This window comes from Spermophilus citellus, assembly GCF_964194105.1.
Source record: "Spermophilus citellus genome assembly, chromosome: 1".
NCBI classification, from domain to species: Eukaryota; Metazoa; Chordata; class Mammalia; order Rodentia; family Sciuridae; genus Spermophilus; species Spermophilus citellus.
Window position 1 is genome coordinate 183,446,489 of NC_138182.1, and position 17,814 is coordinate 183,464,302.

The window sequence follows — 17,814 nt, forward strand, 5'->3', positions numbered from 1 at the left end:
TCTCAAGCTTCTTTTATTACTCCAAGAGGAAATACTTATCACCTGACTTTTTATGTTGAAATACTGGAAGACTTTATGGAAAGTTTATGACACTATTTTTTTCCATTTTGGTAACTGATTAAAGGAATTAAGAGTTTTGAGTTTGTAAAAGAGAACATTGAGGAAGGGCCTCATAACTATCTTCCAAAATCTACAGTTGAAGTATATGTCCCCTCTTAAAACCCTTTTTAACACTACATCTCCTTTTAGCCAACACCCCCTATTTCCCACATCCTTTAGAATATAACTTCTTGCAATAGATGTCAGACCCTATATCTCCATTACCCCTCATTTTTTAAACTTATTTTAAATAAAATGTATATATTCCTTCTACCAACACTTAACCCATGTTAAGTCTAGGTAAGTGCTTATTGGATTTAAATGTCAGTTCCATGGCTTCCATGTGCTGGGGAAGGGGTCAAGTTGAGGCACTTCCCCATTTGTCTGACTCCAGGTAAAACCCTAAGCTGAGAGTCAGCAAAAGGGCAGAACCAAGACCAAAAACTTAGCAGCATCTCATGAGGGAAAACGAGATGGAAGAACAGCCTACATGTTAAGGTAAGAAAATGAATGTGATCCAGACATATTTTAGAGTTTCAGTGTCTAGAGTAAGAGAGGGGGTGATATGCTACAGGTTAGTGCATTGTCAAACTGTCCCAGAATAAATTTCTAGGCTATCTCCTTTAAAAACACAAAGACACTTGCATAGAAATGGAAGGAGACCCTCATTGTTATACAAAATTACATATAAGAGGTTGTGAGGGGAATGGGAAAAAAACAAGGAGAGAAATGAATTACAGTAGATGGGGTAGAGAGAGAAGATGGGAGGGGAGGGGAGGGAGGATAGTAGAGGATAGGAAAGGTAGCATAATACAACAGTTACTAATATGGCATTATGTAAAAATGTGGATGTGTAACCGATGTGATTCTGCAATCTGTATTTGGGGTAAAAATGGGAGTTCATAACCCACTTGAATCTAATGTATGAAATATTATATGTCAAGAGCTTTGTAATTTTTTGAACAACCAATAAAAAAAACACAAAGACACAATGGAATGACTCTGAGGACAATCCATAGATTGTCATCATTATTAACAAATACGTGAAGGGATATCCTGGAGAAAATGAAGTAAAACTGTTCTGAGGTCAAGGATTGGGATAAATAGATGAAAATTCCAGAAGAAAAGATTGCAGCCTCATATAAAGAACTGCTATTCCTTTTCCCCTGAAGTATGAAGCAGTGACTTGACAATCAACAGCAGATAGATGGGACTTAAATATCAGAGTGAGGGTTAGAACAGATGACTCTTATGCTTACGAGGAACATGGTTATTCTAGAGAACAATTGCAACCCCTGGAAACATGGTCAGCTGACACTTACTTTGCTTTAAAATGTTTTTTAAAAGACATTCAAATTCCCTAAGATAACTAACCATGGGATTTTCATTAAAAAAAAAAAATGATGCTGCTGACATGTCCAGTTGATTGGAACAATGAAGTGCACCTAAGCTCAGTCAGTCCCTCACTGATGTCTGCACAGGGATGTGCTTATCACTATCTACAACATTCTTTCACTATCAAAACTCAAGCCCAATTCACTCATACATTGCTGGTGGGACTGCAAATTGGTGCAACCACTCTGGAAAGCAGTAAAGAAATTATTCAGAAAACTTGGAATGCAGTTATCCAACTCCTTGGTTTATATCCAAAGGACTTAAAATCAGCATACTGTAGTGACACAGCCACATCAATGTTTATAGCAGCTCAACTCACAATAGATAAACTATAAATGTGGGGGAAAGAATAGAAGTTCATTGGATTAGACAAAGGGAAATGAATAGAAGAGAAGGGAGATGCCAATAGGAAAGACAGTAGAATGAATTGGACAGAACGTTCCTATGCTTACACACAACCAGTGCAACTCCTGTCGTATATATCTAAAAAGAACAAAAAAAAAAATCAAACCCAAGAAGAAATATTTTAACTCCAATTTATTCTTTACAGTATTAGTTAAAGGCTGTTTTAAGAAAGTGAAGTGGTCTGATAGGTCCCAGTGAATTTTTCATAGCTTTTAGGGCCTCTACAAAGTAAAAAAAAAAAAATGTTAGCCAATAACAAAGACAAGACATAGTGGGGACACAACTATATGTAATGTGCATGACAATATACAAAGAAAGTGCAGTGGTGAGGGGAGAACCAACTGGCAGAAAGGCAAACAGATGCTAGAGAGAGAATACACATTTGATTAAAAATCCAAGATCTCAGCAAGGACAGACAAGAGAAGAGTATCCAGAAACTTCTCTACAATTACGTGGCCAATTGGTTTCCAACAAGAGTGACATCACACTGCAGTGGAAAAATAAAACAATATTTTTAGTTATTTAAAATAAGTTGATGGGGCTGGGGCTATAGCTCAGTGGTACAGGATTTGCCTAGCATGGGTGAGGCACTGGGTTCGATCCTTAGCACCACATAAAAAGTAAATAAATAAAATAAAGTTATAAAAAATTTTAAAAAATAAGTTGACTATCCACAGATCCATGTTTAAAATTTTTTCAATCTTAAGACTCTTTACATTATCCATAAATATTAACTACAATGGACAGTAGATTCTCTTCAATTATATAGAATATTTTCATGATCTCGAAGATAGGAACTATGTTCATGAATGGGACACATAAACACACTAAAAATAAAGAAAGAGGATTGCTGAATTGGACTCAACTAAATTTTAAAACTTTTGTTCTTTAGAAGTTATCATCAAGAGGGTAAAAATATAAGCCACTCAATAGAAGAAACCAGTAATCTGTAGGAAACTGAAGCTGACAGAATAAAGAGAATTTTACAAACATCAGGTTGTCATTGACAATATTAAATTCAGAATTCTGGCCTTCTGGGGTGGAAGCCAGTTTCTAAATGTGCCACTAAGTTCCATTTTTAAATAAGTTCAATCTGATCTCCGTGACTAGGAGTGAAAAAACTGAAATCTTCTCATTTCCTTGTTCATAAAAATGGAATAATAATGCCACAATGATTTAAATGATAGAAATAAAATACCACAGTGAGTAATGCACAGAGATTTTGAAAAATTCAGTAGTAGTTACAGTTATAACCATTAGTTATATTAGTGGTTTTAGTGATGGTGACTATGATATAATTAATATAACCACTTCAAATTAATAGTGTTACAAACTGCTGGAGTGGATCATTACCAATTAAATCAAGCACCACAGATATTTCAGCCATGCTTTATAAGTTGGATACAAGTAAAATCTGGTTGGAGAGTAAGTAGTGAAAGGAAAAGAAGAGTGGTTTTGGAATGGCTATGCTATTCTCTGGATAACAAAATCAAAGGCTGAAGAGTAAAGACACAGCAATGTCAAAGAGGTCTTCAAATGACAGGCTAGATATCACAGGCTTTCTATAGCTAGTTTCTGTCAATTTCCTTACTAGGCAAACCCTGGGTCATAGGGTGTGAAAATCAACAGGTGCCCAAACAAAATCCCCACCCCAGTGAGTTTTATCAGTACCCATTGCAGCAGTTCTCTAAAGTTTCATCATTCTTTGATCAGGTGAATAATGAGTCCTTGGGACAGAAGGGAGTAGGTTATGCCATATTTGCTCAAGTTCCCAGGGATAGACATGCAGAAATATGTACATAGAGGTAAAGAAGGGGGAGTAATTTACACAGGCTAGGCAATATAAACACAATAACTGTGACTAATCGTCTAGCACAGTAGCAGTATTGCTCTAGTCAATGCCACCCAACACTGCAGGACAAACAATATTTATTCCATCAAGAACTTGATCATGAAGCCTAAATGTATATCCATTGCTCCAGTCCATGAAAGAGGGTGATAATATTACTAGCTAGCAATTGTAATTTTAGGTAAAATGGAGGATAAAGTAACTGCACAGTATTTATTTACAATTTCTAGTTTTATTTTCACACCAAACAAATATATTACGATATTCATTTTTGTTGTTAAGGATGTTGATTCACTCAGTGTCAGATCACAGTTGAAATGGCAGATTTATTTTTGCAGCCTGGCCTGTCTTCTCCGTGTATTTCATTCATCCCCTTCTACTTGCTGCCACCAACGGTCCATTCCTATCATGATTTTAGGTCTAATTTCTAACCAGAATTAGAAATTTCTAATTGCTAACCAGAGCAAAGAAATGGCCATTATAGCTTGGTAGATTGAGCAAGGACAGAGCTGGGGGTGGGAGCAAGCAAGAGAAGAAGAAAGGAGTCAAGACATTCAGAGCCTATACTCTTCCTGGGGAGTTTGGACAATCAGAAACTAGAAAATAACATGATTATATCTGCATTCTACAAAGTTCATTTGTTATTTCCATGGGTAGATTTTTGAGTAAAGAACAGTAGATGTTGGGAAAACATTTGAAGGAAATGGTGAAAAGCCGAAGAGGAAATACTGGCCTTATTTTAGATATGGCAGTGGAAGGTGATAAGCAGCATCCAGGACTGAGGTCATCCTGGGCATAGATCCAAAAAGGATCTATTAGGTGTAGAAGATGGTGCATGGTAAGGGAAAGGGAAGCATCAAGGAGAACACTTAGGTTTGGACTTGAACAATCATCTAGAAAGAAAAGAAGCAGTGGGAGAAGGAAGAGAAGAATATTGGTGGGAATGATCCAAAGAGTAGACTGGGATGCATCAGATCTGAGGTGCCTAGAGGAAGTCCAGATGAAGATGTCAAGAAAGCACTCAATGTCTTCTGAGTATTTCTCTACAGTAAAATCCAAAGTGCTTACTATACACTGCATGGCCCTGCATGATCTAGGCCCTCATTGTTTTCCTTATCTCATCTCCTATTTTTCTGTCATTTTGCTCCAGCTAAACTGTCATCCTAGGTGTTTCTCAAATTTTATCTCTGCCTCAGAGCCTCTGCACTTGGCCATTCTGTCTAGAATGCAAATTTTTGGATATTAATTTCCTTCTGTTTAGAATGTCACTTAAATAGCAAAACCTCACCAACACAAATATATCCGAAATCCTCCTTTACCTTCTGTATCTTTTTCTCCTTAGTATTTATAATAATATGATATATTTTATCATCATTTGTGATTTTTGTTGTCTGTCTCCCTCAACTAATATAAACAGAAGCTCCAAAAGGACAGAGATCTTGTCATTTTTATTGATTAGGATATCCCTAGGGATTGGCACAGTGCTTACTAGATGTCAAGATCTGGAAAGGGTCTGAGATTTTACCCTATTTGGAAGCTATCAAGTTAGGCTGCCACAGTTTAATGGATGCTAGCAGAAGACAGACTCCTGGGTCAAGGAGACACCTACTTATTCTGTAGCAATGGCCAGAGGGACATCATATGCTCTGGTGTCCCCAAGCCCAATTTTCACAGGATGACATGAAGAGGTACAAACAACACTCACACAGAAAGTGACTGTGTACCAAGAAAAAAAAGCCAGGCTTTGCAAAAATTCTAAATCTTTTTAAAAGGACACCTGAATTTTGTCTTGCAAAAAGATATTTCTGTTGCTCTAGACAATAAACCAACTGACTCCTTGCATCCGAGGGTGACATTATTTTGTTTTAAAGAACCTGTGTTATACAAACACCCAGGAAAAGACAGTCTGAAACAAAGGCGATGGATACTCTACACACAAGTCTTGCAGCAATATGAGAGAACAGAGAATCATCTCCTAATAACACATGATAGACATGCAGTACATATTATTTTTTAATGAAAAATCAAAATTTTGAGTTAGATACTAATATTATTTCAATTTGCAGGTGAATTAATCAAGGCACAGCAAAAGTGAATCAACTATCCAGGAATGCACAGCTGCTAAGTGGTTCTCAGCAGCACCCTCCATCTCCACAGCATACACTTGATAGAACTCAATCCTCCCTAGCTCTGACCTGTCCCTCCATCAACCCCACCTGAGGCTTAGTGAATAGGTGATTGAAAAAGAGAGAAGACAGAAAAGAATAATAAGAGTGGAGAAAGGGAACAAAGAATGGAGAGGGTGTTTTAGCTCTCCTTACTTGCTCATGTATCCAGATCTACAGAGTAGACAGGAACTTTGAGTTCACCTTACACCTAGAAAACTGGAGTTCCAGAAGGGAAGAGCCTTCCCGTAACCACAGAGAGTTAGGGTTTGAGTTAACTATCTAACCGTCAGAACTGCTTTTTCCTGATAGAATTTGAGGTGCCTCTTCCTGTCACCTCTCATGCACACAGCTCTCTCTGAGCCTGGAGGCCAGGCCATGACAGTCAATCAATAACCAGGGGCACCTGCTACGCAACACAGCAGGTGGAGCCTGTGCTGCCCATAGCCTATATGACCCTCCAGTTCCATGGTTGTTGAAAGCAGTGGTAAACTCTGTGCCTTTTTCATCTGACCTCTTGACTCAGAACCTCAGCCATGAAGTTGACAAGCATCTTTCTTCTCTGTGCCTTGGCCTTGTTAAGTTTATCTGGTAAGTGATTTGCATATTTCTCAAATTTAAAACTGCTTGCTCTATTGCATTGCTAAACATATATCTTTCTGGAAATTTAACATGATCTAGACTTAATTAAAACTAGTTAGTCTTGGCTAGCCTTTTGGTCCCAATGAGATAAAATAAGATCAATAGTTAGGAATTATAGAAAGAAAATTTTTAACATAAAATGAGAGAAACAATTCCAGTAGGAGGTGCCCAGAGATAGAAAAGTTTTCCTCTAGGCTGGAGCTGACATTCTATAAGGAATATGATAGAGAGAAAGTGGGGATACCTCAACCTTAAATACATTTATCACTCTGTAAATGCTTAAGGCCAATTTACAAATTTATAATTCTCATGGAATTGCATTAAATAGATAATAATGGTTGCCAGTTATTCAGTATAAAATGTATGGTTTGACTGATTAAAATTTTTATTTTTGATCTACAGAATGTTTCAAAGGAAAATATTCTGCTTGAGTAGATGGTATACATAGGTCCCCAAACTGCCTCTTGACAAGGTTAGCAGACAATTCTGAACCCACAGACTTCAGATTACTTTTTATCATTGAAAATGTTTAACATTTTCAACTTCATCTCCAATCCAGCAGAAAATATTACTGAGAGCCAAACCAGTACTTCCTAAAGAGTAGAATATCATTTGTTATATTTGCTAAATATTTATGGGAGCAGAGGTCCCTTTTCCCTCCTCATACATATTAATTAATGCAAATAGATGCCTGTGGTGAGCACCTGCTCATCAATTTTTAGACTCATCTAGATTCTGAAACCCACGGGGACCCCAACAACAGCATCAGGTTCTGACTATTCCAGCAGCTCTTCTTCTCCATGCCCTCAGAGATTGTTGATATCAAAATTATATCTCATAAACATTTCCTACTTTGGGTGCTCTCAGATTAGTTTCCCTTCCTTTCAGGGAATTCTTCCACATTTACCATCCCCTACATAATGTTAGCAAGACCTGCAATTTTCTGGAGAATGCAGTGTCTATTTTGCTATTTGTAAATTCATGAAATATGATTTGATCCATAGTCAATCTGTGTCATACAAGTGTGAGGAAAGGTTCTTGGGAACTGATGGTGAATTGGCAAAAAGAGTCTGGTTTTAACTTATGAAAAGGGGACTTAATGCAATTATATCTGAAGACCTAGTCACTGTTATGAGAACTGTTTCATAGCTAGTTATGTAAATATCCATACCTCAACCCATAAACTCAGATAAAGATACTTAAACTCCACTCATTATGAGATCAAAGATCTAATGACTGGTTGTGAGAATGTCAGTGAGCCTTCAATGTCACTTACTCAGCACCAATTTCAAGCAGTAAGTACATAATTTCTATTTGCAAGGAAATGAATCAATGTTTCTGAAATACTGAATTGAGATACTTTTAGTCATAATAAGATTTTTACTTAACTTCTTAGGATTTTAGCAGACAGGGAGTAAATGGAAACCAATCAGATGTCCTTGAAAGAGCATGGAAATAAGAGGTGGTCATTGGAAGAGGCCAGCAAAGAAGTCACAGCATTCTGTGAAAGCAGAGGGTTCTGGATAAGAATAGGTCTGCATCTCTCATTTACGATCCAGCTTAACATGTCTGGTTTTGTTTTCATTTGTTTGTTTTCTAGGTAACACTGAAGCTGGCTCCCAAGGAAGAAAGGTAAAGAGAATTTTAGAATTTTATAAGAGGCTAAAACTTTTGATCCAACAGAAATGCAGTCTGTCAACTTTCAGTTTAACCTGAGGTCAGGATGAAGAGTAGGAATGCTAGGAACACTCAGCCTGTTAAATGCAGGTGGTAAGACAGTTCCCCAGCCCACAGTCCTGTGTGGGAGAACACATTCACTGATGCCTGGGCAACTTCTATGCAGATGATGCTTGTTGTGAAAAAATTCACGTATGCACTAGGGCTAGCTGGAAGGACAAGCATTTGAGATGTAAGCTCTCTCTAGTCCACTGAGTAGCCCTTTCTCTTAGGGCCAGCTTGACCATGTTGACATAAGTTTCCCCCAGTCATCCAGGTGCACCTCTAGTTTACAATGAACAGCAGAAAATAGTGAACCAAGTTCTTCCTCTAGAAAAATAATTTTACACCTAACTTTTCCATATTTTCTTTTTTCCAAAAGGTAATTTCATTAAATTTGGTGACCAGAAGAAGTTTCCATCTCTCCTTACACTTATATCTAGGCAGCTGATGAACCAAATGTTTATAAGTGAATAAATTACTGCATTTGTGATAAATGTTATGAAGAAGCTCTGGTACCATTAGGAGCATCACATAGTTAAAAGAAGGTGCCCCTAATAAGTGACAGTGATTTTGAGCAATGAAGGATAAACAGGGCTGGCAAAACACAACTGGTGGGAACACTGCAACAGCCATTTGGTGATTATTAGCTCTTACTGGAGCAGAGCACACAGAGGACAAAGACTCCAAGAATGGAAGACACCTAGTGCTTTTGCATGTTTAAGGGAAGCATGTATAGGGAAGAACATGCCCCAGGTAGCAACTGGCCTGGAGAAGCAAGCACCTGCCATAATTGTAACCTGGGACATCATCTTCCTCACCTGAGGGAATCCTCATGACAGCACTATGACATTGATGGGAAATGGTAACATCATTCCCATTTTATAGATGAAGTGACTGAGATTCAGGAACCACAAACACACCAACATCACACAACTTGCACATAGTAGAAGCTTTACTTAGAACCAGATTTTCTGATTCCAGGTGTTAGATTCCTCTCCTTGGAAAATTCAGTGTAATTCTCCAGATTGTAACCATGCACAAAAAAAAAAAAATTAAAACCATTTAGTAATTTTGCCATCAACTCAAAGAATAGAGGATGATGGGAAATGATTGTGTTTAACTTCATTTTCAGGCTAATTGCAACAATGCAATTACTGGATGCACCAAGATTTATGACCCTGTCTGTGGAAATGATGGAAATACTTATGCCAATGAATGCATGCTGTGCCTTGAAAATCAGTAAGTACAGACTTTTCTTTTTAATATATATTTTAAGTTTATTGTCTTCAAACTTTTATATATCTTATTTTCCTAAAGGCCCAATCAATATACCAATAGCATGAATCTTACTATGAAAAAACGTCAACTTTTTCCAAAACTAATTTTTCCCTTTTTTATCTCTCTGATATGATAATATGATTTTAAAATCACTTAGAGGATAAAACTCATGTTTTAGAACAAAACAACAGATAGTCTAGATTCATAAAAAGCCTATACACAAAAAAGTTACTTTAACTTTAAAAAGTCATTCTTACTGACAGGAGTGATTGTATTTTCTAAAGCCCCCAAATATACAAATATAAATTATATAGATTTGGGTGCCAAAAAGTGATTTTTTGTATCATTTTAAATCATGGATATGATAGCTAACCTCAAAGAAGTTTCATTTTCTGAAGCACCCGTAAGTGGGTGAAAGGAATTGGATTCAGGGGTCAGATGTAAGTGTGGCACCGATTTCATATTTCATTCAGCAACAGAACAATTAACACTAGCCTCTGCCACCTTTCTTAATCTTATGACTAGGAGAATATAGGTCATGAGCACATGTAAGCCACCACCCTATAATTTGTAGCAAATGCCAACAGAAAAGATATAAGTATTACAGAAGTACAGCAGAGACTTGTTTTTAAAACTAGTGCTAGTTGGAATACTATGCAGCAATAAAAAATGACAAAATCATAGAATTTTCAGGGAAATGGATGGCATTAGAGCAGATTATGCTTAGTGAAGCTAGCCAAACCCTAAAAAACAGATACCAAATGTCTTCTTTGATATAATGAGAGCAAGTATGAACAGAGCAGGGAGGAAGAGTAGGAAGAAAAGAGTAACATTAAACAGAGACTTGAGATGGGAGGGAAAGGGAGAGAAAAGGGAAATTGCATGGAAATGAAGGGAGACACTCATTGCTAAACAAAATTACATATAAGAGGTTGTGAGGGGAATGGGAAAATAAACAAAGAGAGAAATGAATTACAGTAGATGGGGTAGAGAGAGAAGATGGGAGGGGAGGGGAGGGGGGATAGTAGGGGATAGGAAAGGTAGCAGAATACAACAGTCACTAATATGGCATTATGTAAAATTGTGGATGTGTAACTGACGTGATTCTGCAATCTGCATTTGGGGTAAAATTGGGAGTTCATAACCCATGTCAATCTAATGTATGAAATATAATATGTCAAGAGCTTTGTAATGTTGTGAACAACCAATAAAAAAATGTAAAAAAAAAATAAATAAAGATCAAAAGGGTAAAAATAAAATGTAAAAAACCATTGCATTTAGAAAAAAAAAAAAAAACTAGTGCTAGGATCAAACTCAGAGGTTTGAACATGCAAGAAAGTGCTTCATCTGCCTCTGAGCTACACCCATCCCTAGAGATTTATTCTTGATGAAAGGAATCAAGAAAGTATTCATGAAAAGAATGCCATTTAAACAGGATTCTAAGTTTTTGGCAGCATCAACAAGGATCATTCTAGGCTAAATAAATATGTGAATAATCCAAATAAAAGAGGTTCCATAAGTGATTCAGTAAACAGTTTTTTTTGGGTTGACTTGTTATTAAAGACTTTGACTTAGGCTCAATGACTATATACATTTCCACTATTGCATGGATTCTCTTCCTATAAAACAATCCCTTTTTTGAGCAGTTTTAAACTGTCTCAGAAACTTCTCAGAGTTTATCAAGGAGTGTGAAAACAAAGATTCAACACAAAACAATATGTATTCTGCTGTATTGTGGGGAATTTGTTTCCACACAAAAGACTTACAAAAAGAATCTGCAACCACTTGTTACTTTTCCCATGACCTATGCTGTTGACATAAGATCAACTATCATATTTCCACCTAAGGGGAGAAAAAACAGAACAGCCCTGAGACTTGGGAAATTTCCAGATGCCAACTTCAAAAAGCCCAATATCGAGGGTGACACATTGGGAAAATATGAGCAGAGGGCTGGGACATTTGTTTGCCCTTTAAGACCTATTAATTCCTGCTGGCTCTTTTTATTCTTTCAAATATATGTAAATGTGGGAGAAAGGTTTGGAGGGCAGAAAATGTAACATTTCTTCCTCTTTCTATTTTTCTTAGATAAGAAAATTAGGTTTATAGGTAAAATTGGCTCTCTTTAATTACAACATTCTCTAATATATGATATTGCCTTTATTTCTATCATGTATTAAAGGCCCTAGACAGTGGGTAGAGATGTTTCTTGGTGGCAGAATGCTTGCCTAGTGAGTGCAAGGCTCTGCGTTCAATCCCCAGCCCTAAAATACATACATGCATATATACCCCAAACAAATTGGTTGCACAGTAACTAGAGTCAAGCTCTCATCCTAGATGCCAGGTAAGCAGATAATATCAAACAAGGGCTGGCATGTGGTAGTCTCCTTTGTCAATATGCACCTGGAGGGGATGTTCAATCAGGACTTTTTCTATTTCTTCCATATATTCTTTGCTATAAGACCATCACCATCCAACAGAATTTTCTATAGTGGTAGGAATGCTTCTATCTGTACAATACATAGCTACTAGCCACTACCACTTAAATGTGGCTAATACAATTGAGAAACTAAAATTAAATATATATATATATATATATATATATATATATATATATATAAATCAGTTATACAGAATAGTGGGTTTTACTGTGGCATGTTCATATATGCATGTGACATAATTTGATCAATTTCTTTCCCTAGTACCTCTCCTTGCCTACTCCTCCCTCCCTGATGCCTTTCCTCTATCCTAACAGTCTCCCTTCTTTGAGAAACTGAATTTTTTATATTATTTAACTTTTGATTTAAATTCAAATAGCCAAAAGTGGACACCAAATATTCTGACCTATAGTGAACAGTAAGGCTATAGAAAACCAATCAACTCATGTGTTCTGTTTAGGTCATTGTACTTACTGTATGCAGCTGATTTAGAAATCAGTATTATTACCAGTTAATGATTATGGGACAAGAAAGAATTAAACTCTCTCAAAATAAACAACCAGAAAACTCCAGTTAAATGGACATATACAAATAGGAATATCAGATATTTTCCAGTAATGGAGAAATAGAGGAAATTTTGTAGGCCAGTATGTTCCAGAAAAGGATGGCTAGAAAAATGAGAGATCAGGAAACAGTCTCTGGAACAATTATAGGATTTAGGGCTATTTAGATAAAGAAAGCTGCAGTATGAAGAGAACAGAATTTTTTAATCTGGAGAGCAGGATGCTTACCACTAGCTGACATTATATGGGCTACAGAAATGATTTCCCTCAACAAGACCTCACAGATTTGGATCCCCAGTTTTCTTTTTTGTTTATATTTATGTTTTAGTTGTAGGTGGACGCAATATCTTTATTTTATTTTTATGTGGTGTTGAGGATCGAACCCAGTGCCTCGTGCATGCTAGGCAAGCACTCTACCACTTGACCCACAATCCCAGCCCCATGGATCCTCATTTTTCTAAAACCAAAGATCAACTAGTTCTGCAGCAGCCTGGGTACCAGCTACGATGGAAACCTGGTAGCTAGGGCAGTAGCATCTGGAACAAAAGAAGCAGCAATAGATAGGAGATTAATTTCAGGGGTCCACTATAACACTAGATGTATGAAGGACAATTTTCCTTTCTGTTGTATGGCTAGTGAAAGTAATAGTTAGCAACAAATTTGTGACGAAAAAGTGAGTGAATAAATGAATGAGAAAAAGACAAAGGAACACATCTTTGTTTAATAAAGCCGTTTTTTTCCCATTATTTTTTTCCCATAGTCACTTTTTGTCAATAAACTTTTAAGTTGATTTTCTTTTTCAATCTCTCCTACAGGAAGCGCCAGATTCCTATCCTCATTAAAAAATCTGGGCCTTGCTGAGAGCCAAGGCGTGAAATCCTTTAAGATCACCAAGATGCCCAGCTGACCTGCCTGCTGAATAAATGTATTTGAACACACTCGTTCTTCCCAAATGCTTTTTCCTCAAACACATGTGTGATTACACTGGGGACAAGGAACTTGCGAAAGACTCAGAATGGACCCAGTGTTAGCAACTCCATAATCTTGTGAGCTCAGACGGTGTTTCCCTTCTAATGCATTTTCCTTCCTATCTTCTTACATCCTGATGCCTCTGTCTTGGGAAATGTGATGCTGATACTGAATGACAGGACCGAAGGGACTGTGGACTCCTGTAATCCCACATATAATTGCCTACTACCACAGGGGATAGTTGGAAAACTCTCAGTCCAGAAACATGTTACCTGTCACATTTCACTAATTGAAATAATTCCTTTATGACAAGCATGTTGGCACACACCTGTAATCTGTAATCCCAGGTACTCAAGAGGCTAAGGCAGGATCATCTCAAATTTGAGGCAAGACTCAGCGACTTAGGGCTGAGGATGTAGCCTAGTGGTAATACTACTACCACCACCATCATCATTCCTTTAGATTTCCTTGGGATTTAACTGGGCATTTATTTTGTATGGCACAGGTCTGTATATGTGGACACAGAGCTACCCTCTCTGGTAGAATAGAGTTGAGTCCTTGAGAGGTTTGGTTTGTCAACCTATTGAACAAATTCATCCTATCTGAGAACTTAGAAGAAAGACATTTCTTAGGGCTCATAAGGATACCAAGCTGGGAACACAATCTCAAGCAGTAATGGGTCTTTGCTTCAACACTTTGCAAAATGGAATCTGTATATATAAAGGGGAGAGAATTGACATGCATCTTGTAAGGATTTTGGATTGATACTGGTAAAGGACATGTTGTCTTGTTAGTGCAGGACTGGACAACTGTTATCATTCTCTGGACAGTTTCTCATAAAAGCAAAGAAACAGTGCAGTCCAAAAGATTTGCTGAAAACAGCACACAGTATTCCAGGGAGTGATGGTTTGTTTGTTTGTTTGTTTGTTTGTTTGTTTGTTTTTTCCCAAGACATGAGCTAACATTCTGGTACCTATTGTAAGCAACAGAGTCAAAAGTTTGGATCTAGACATATCTGAGGTCTGACTTAACTTCCACTTCCCAACTCCATCTTGGACCAAAATTATTCCATTTTGAGTATTTGAGTATTTTTCTTGATAAGACTGAGCTCTCCAAAGACTTGCCTTGGATATCTGCTTTACAATTGCACTAAGGATGTGGGGAGGGTCCTGATTCTGAATTAATTTGAGGAGTGGACACTTGTACCATCAAACCATTCCCAAGAGATGAGATGATCTGGAAAGGGAAAAGGGGGTGATATTCCAGAGAAACTGATGGTGAGGACTCGGCTAAGTGCACCATGGTTTATACGTGAGCCATAATAGCACCATCACATTACTTTCACCTTCTGAGTAAACTTAGAAAAGTGAATACACTTGACTAATATCACCAGAAAACAAAGCGTCAGAGTTAGGCTTTTAATTCAGGGCTGATTTCAAGTCCAAATCTTCCCTGAAATCACAATCTCCTCACATGGATTACTCACTATTCCTTGTATAGAAATGATAGAAAGCATCCTTCTATTAAAACAGTCTATGTGTTTATATTCAGCAATAACTAATAAGAGAGAAGTAGGAAGTGTCCCAAAAGAAAAAAAAATCTACAACTACTAAAAATAAAAGGAGAAAGAAGGAAAAGCAGCTTGAGATCCTGCGTTTCTTAAAAAAAAAAAAAAAAAAAGCCTAAAGTGGAGAAGTGGATAGAGGACTGATGGAGGCTGAGTTGCATCAGGTTTATACATCATGTGGAACATATCACCGATTCAACTAGAAATAACAGGTGAAAAACAATTCTGCACTGAAAAACACAGTTACCTGGCTCTATCAGGTTTAAGTTAATTTCTTGTGATATTTAAAATACACGTCTCGAGGTTTAACTGTGACCACTAGAGGGTGCTGGCCTGCCATGTGAGTCAGCGTAAGCAGAGCCTAAGGGCTCTCACCCAATATTATGCTAACTGCAGTTGTGGATGCAAAATGGCTTCCAGCGCCTCTACTGTCATGCTAGAGGACATTTGAAGGGCACCCCTAACATTCAGGAACTTTGCCATAGTGAATCATTGAATACTACAAATCTTCATGTCTAATGGGACCATTCTGCAAATTCAGAAAGAAGAGTTTAGAAATTATAAGCAGAAGCAAGACAAAAATCCAGATTATCTACCTCCAATGGCTCTGAGCTCATCTCTTCTCTCTTCTCTCCTCTCCTCTCTCTCACTCTCTGATCCATCAGAAAACATAACCACATGCCTGGTGGTTATGCTTTAAAGAGATAATTTACAAATTAGAATGTGTATAAAAATGCAAGCTATCGGGCTGGGGATGTGGCTCAAGCGGTAGCGCGCTCGCCTGGCATGCGTGCGGCCCGGGTTCGATCCTCAGCACCACATACCAACAAAGATGTTGTGTCCGCCGAGAACTAAAAAATAAATATTAAAAATTCTCTCTCTCTCTCTCTCTCTCCTCTCTCACTCTCTTTAAAAAAAAATGCAAGCTATCAAAATTGATAAGATTTTGAAACTGTTTTATGATGAGTGATTGAAAGAAGTAGGAAAATTTTAGCTACAAAAGAAAAATTCTCAGATCTTGGTGGGTTTTTCAAACAATTTAAGGGACAATAGCGTCAACACAGTGAAAGCAGAAACACTGTCCTTTTCTGAGTGCTGGATTATAGGCTCTACCACGAGGAGATACCAAATTAATATTTTTGTTACATAAGTGAACAAGAAAGAGAAATGAACACCTTTTGGTTGTCCCCAAAGGGTAAGAATTTAGACTTTATGAGGTAGAGAATAAAGAGGGACTGACTTTGGTCAGTAAGAAATATACACTACAATGATTAAAGGGCTCTGTTTTAGCATGCTTGGGCTTGCTGTGGCTCTGCCACTACTTAGCCTAGCATCCTGGCAGAAGTCAGAGACTTCTCAAATTTCACTCCTCATCTCTACTATGGGTTAGTTATAACAATTCCTTCCAAGGGCAAGGAGCCCAGGGCTTGGCAAATAATAAGTGTATAAGAAGTATTAGCTGTTGTTATTATTACTCTTATTCATATTATAACCCTTATAGCTCATTGAACAAACATTCGACTACCTTTTGGTAACTTTACTTCTTCAAGTAACAATTCATTACATTATTGAATTGTCAGGGATTTTGTGGAAGATATTCTCAACTGGGTAGAAGTGGACTAAAACTCTCTACTTATATATTTGAAAACATTTAGGATTATAAACCATAACTACGAAGTTCAAACTCAAGTATCAGGACTAATCACAAATTTTATGCATTGAGAAGGGTATCATGGCCATGGGAGGGAATAGAGTAGTAAACCCAGTGCCCATTATTAGGTCTCCTTCCCTAAGTGGAGGTAAGAACTAATCCTCATCAAGTGCAGGACCACAGCACTACACCATGTAGTTAAAGAACCAATTCATTCCTGAAGTTTTCTTGATTTGGTCCCAGAGTATTTGAAATATGAAGCTATCTGATGGGAAAGGATATTTTTAAAATGTTGCAAGGGAGAAGGAAACTTGTTTGAAATGAAACATGTAAAAAAATGAATTATACTGAGCCATTTGAGAAAAAGGAATGTGAAAAATATTGAGCATTTATTTCCATTTCTCTGATCCAATTTATTTCCTAAAAACCTTAGCTTAATCTAACTATGTAGAAATAAACTTTATTTGTATAAGAGAGAATTAAGTAAAAAACACGCACAGCTCCTACTTTTTCAATATTTAGCACTGCCAACAGTTTCCTTTGTTTTCTTTCATTGTTTAAACAGTAATTAACTTTTAACTAAAAACATGAAATATGTAAATAATAAAACAGTATGCACAAAATGAAGTAATGTAGATCTTTCCTTATAGTCAAGTCAGAAGTCACTAAAAAGCCAACAAACAATAAAAATAAAAACAGCTGATTGGAGATCAGGTCAAAACCCAATTACTTGGAGGGCAGGGTGTATGGGGGCAGAAAGATGGTGGAATATGATGGATATCATTATCCTAGGTACATGTTTGACTGCACATATGGTACAACACTACATTGTGTACAATCAGAGAAATGAAAAGTTGTGCTGCAATTGTGTACAATGAATCAAAATGCATTCTGCTGTCATATACCCCCCCATTAAAATAAATAAATAAATAAATAAATAAATTTAAAAGAAAAAGAATATAATCAAAATAGACCCAGGAAGTTACAAAGCCAGAGCCAGATATCTGGCAGAATTAGTTTTGTTCTTATATAGCAGTCAATAACTCATAATGGTTCAATTTAGATTTCTTGACATGA

The 17,814-nt window shown here is 37.0% G+C and overlaps 1 protein-coding gene across 1 annotated transcript; it reads left to right on the forward strand.

The window, feature by feature from the left end:
* Positions 1 to 6,449: 6,449 nt before the first annotated feature.
* Positions 6,450 to 13,411, forward strand: SPINK1 (serine peptidase inhibitor Kazal type 1; the record flags this gene model as incomplete). Its single annotated transcript, XM_081300982.1, has 4 exons — positions 6,450 to 6,504; positions 8,156 to 8,187; positions 9,407 to 9,513; positions 13,366 to 13,411. 4 exons carry the CDS (start codon positions 6,450 to 6,452, stop codon positions 13,409 to 13,411), a joined length of 240 nt encoding a protein of 79 aa, XP_081157108.1.
* Positions 13,412 to 17,814: the final 4,403 nt, after the last annotated feature.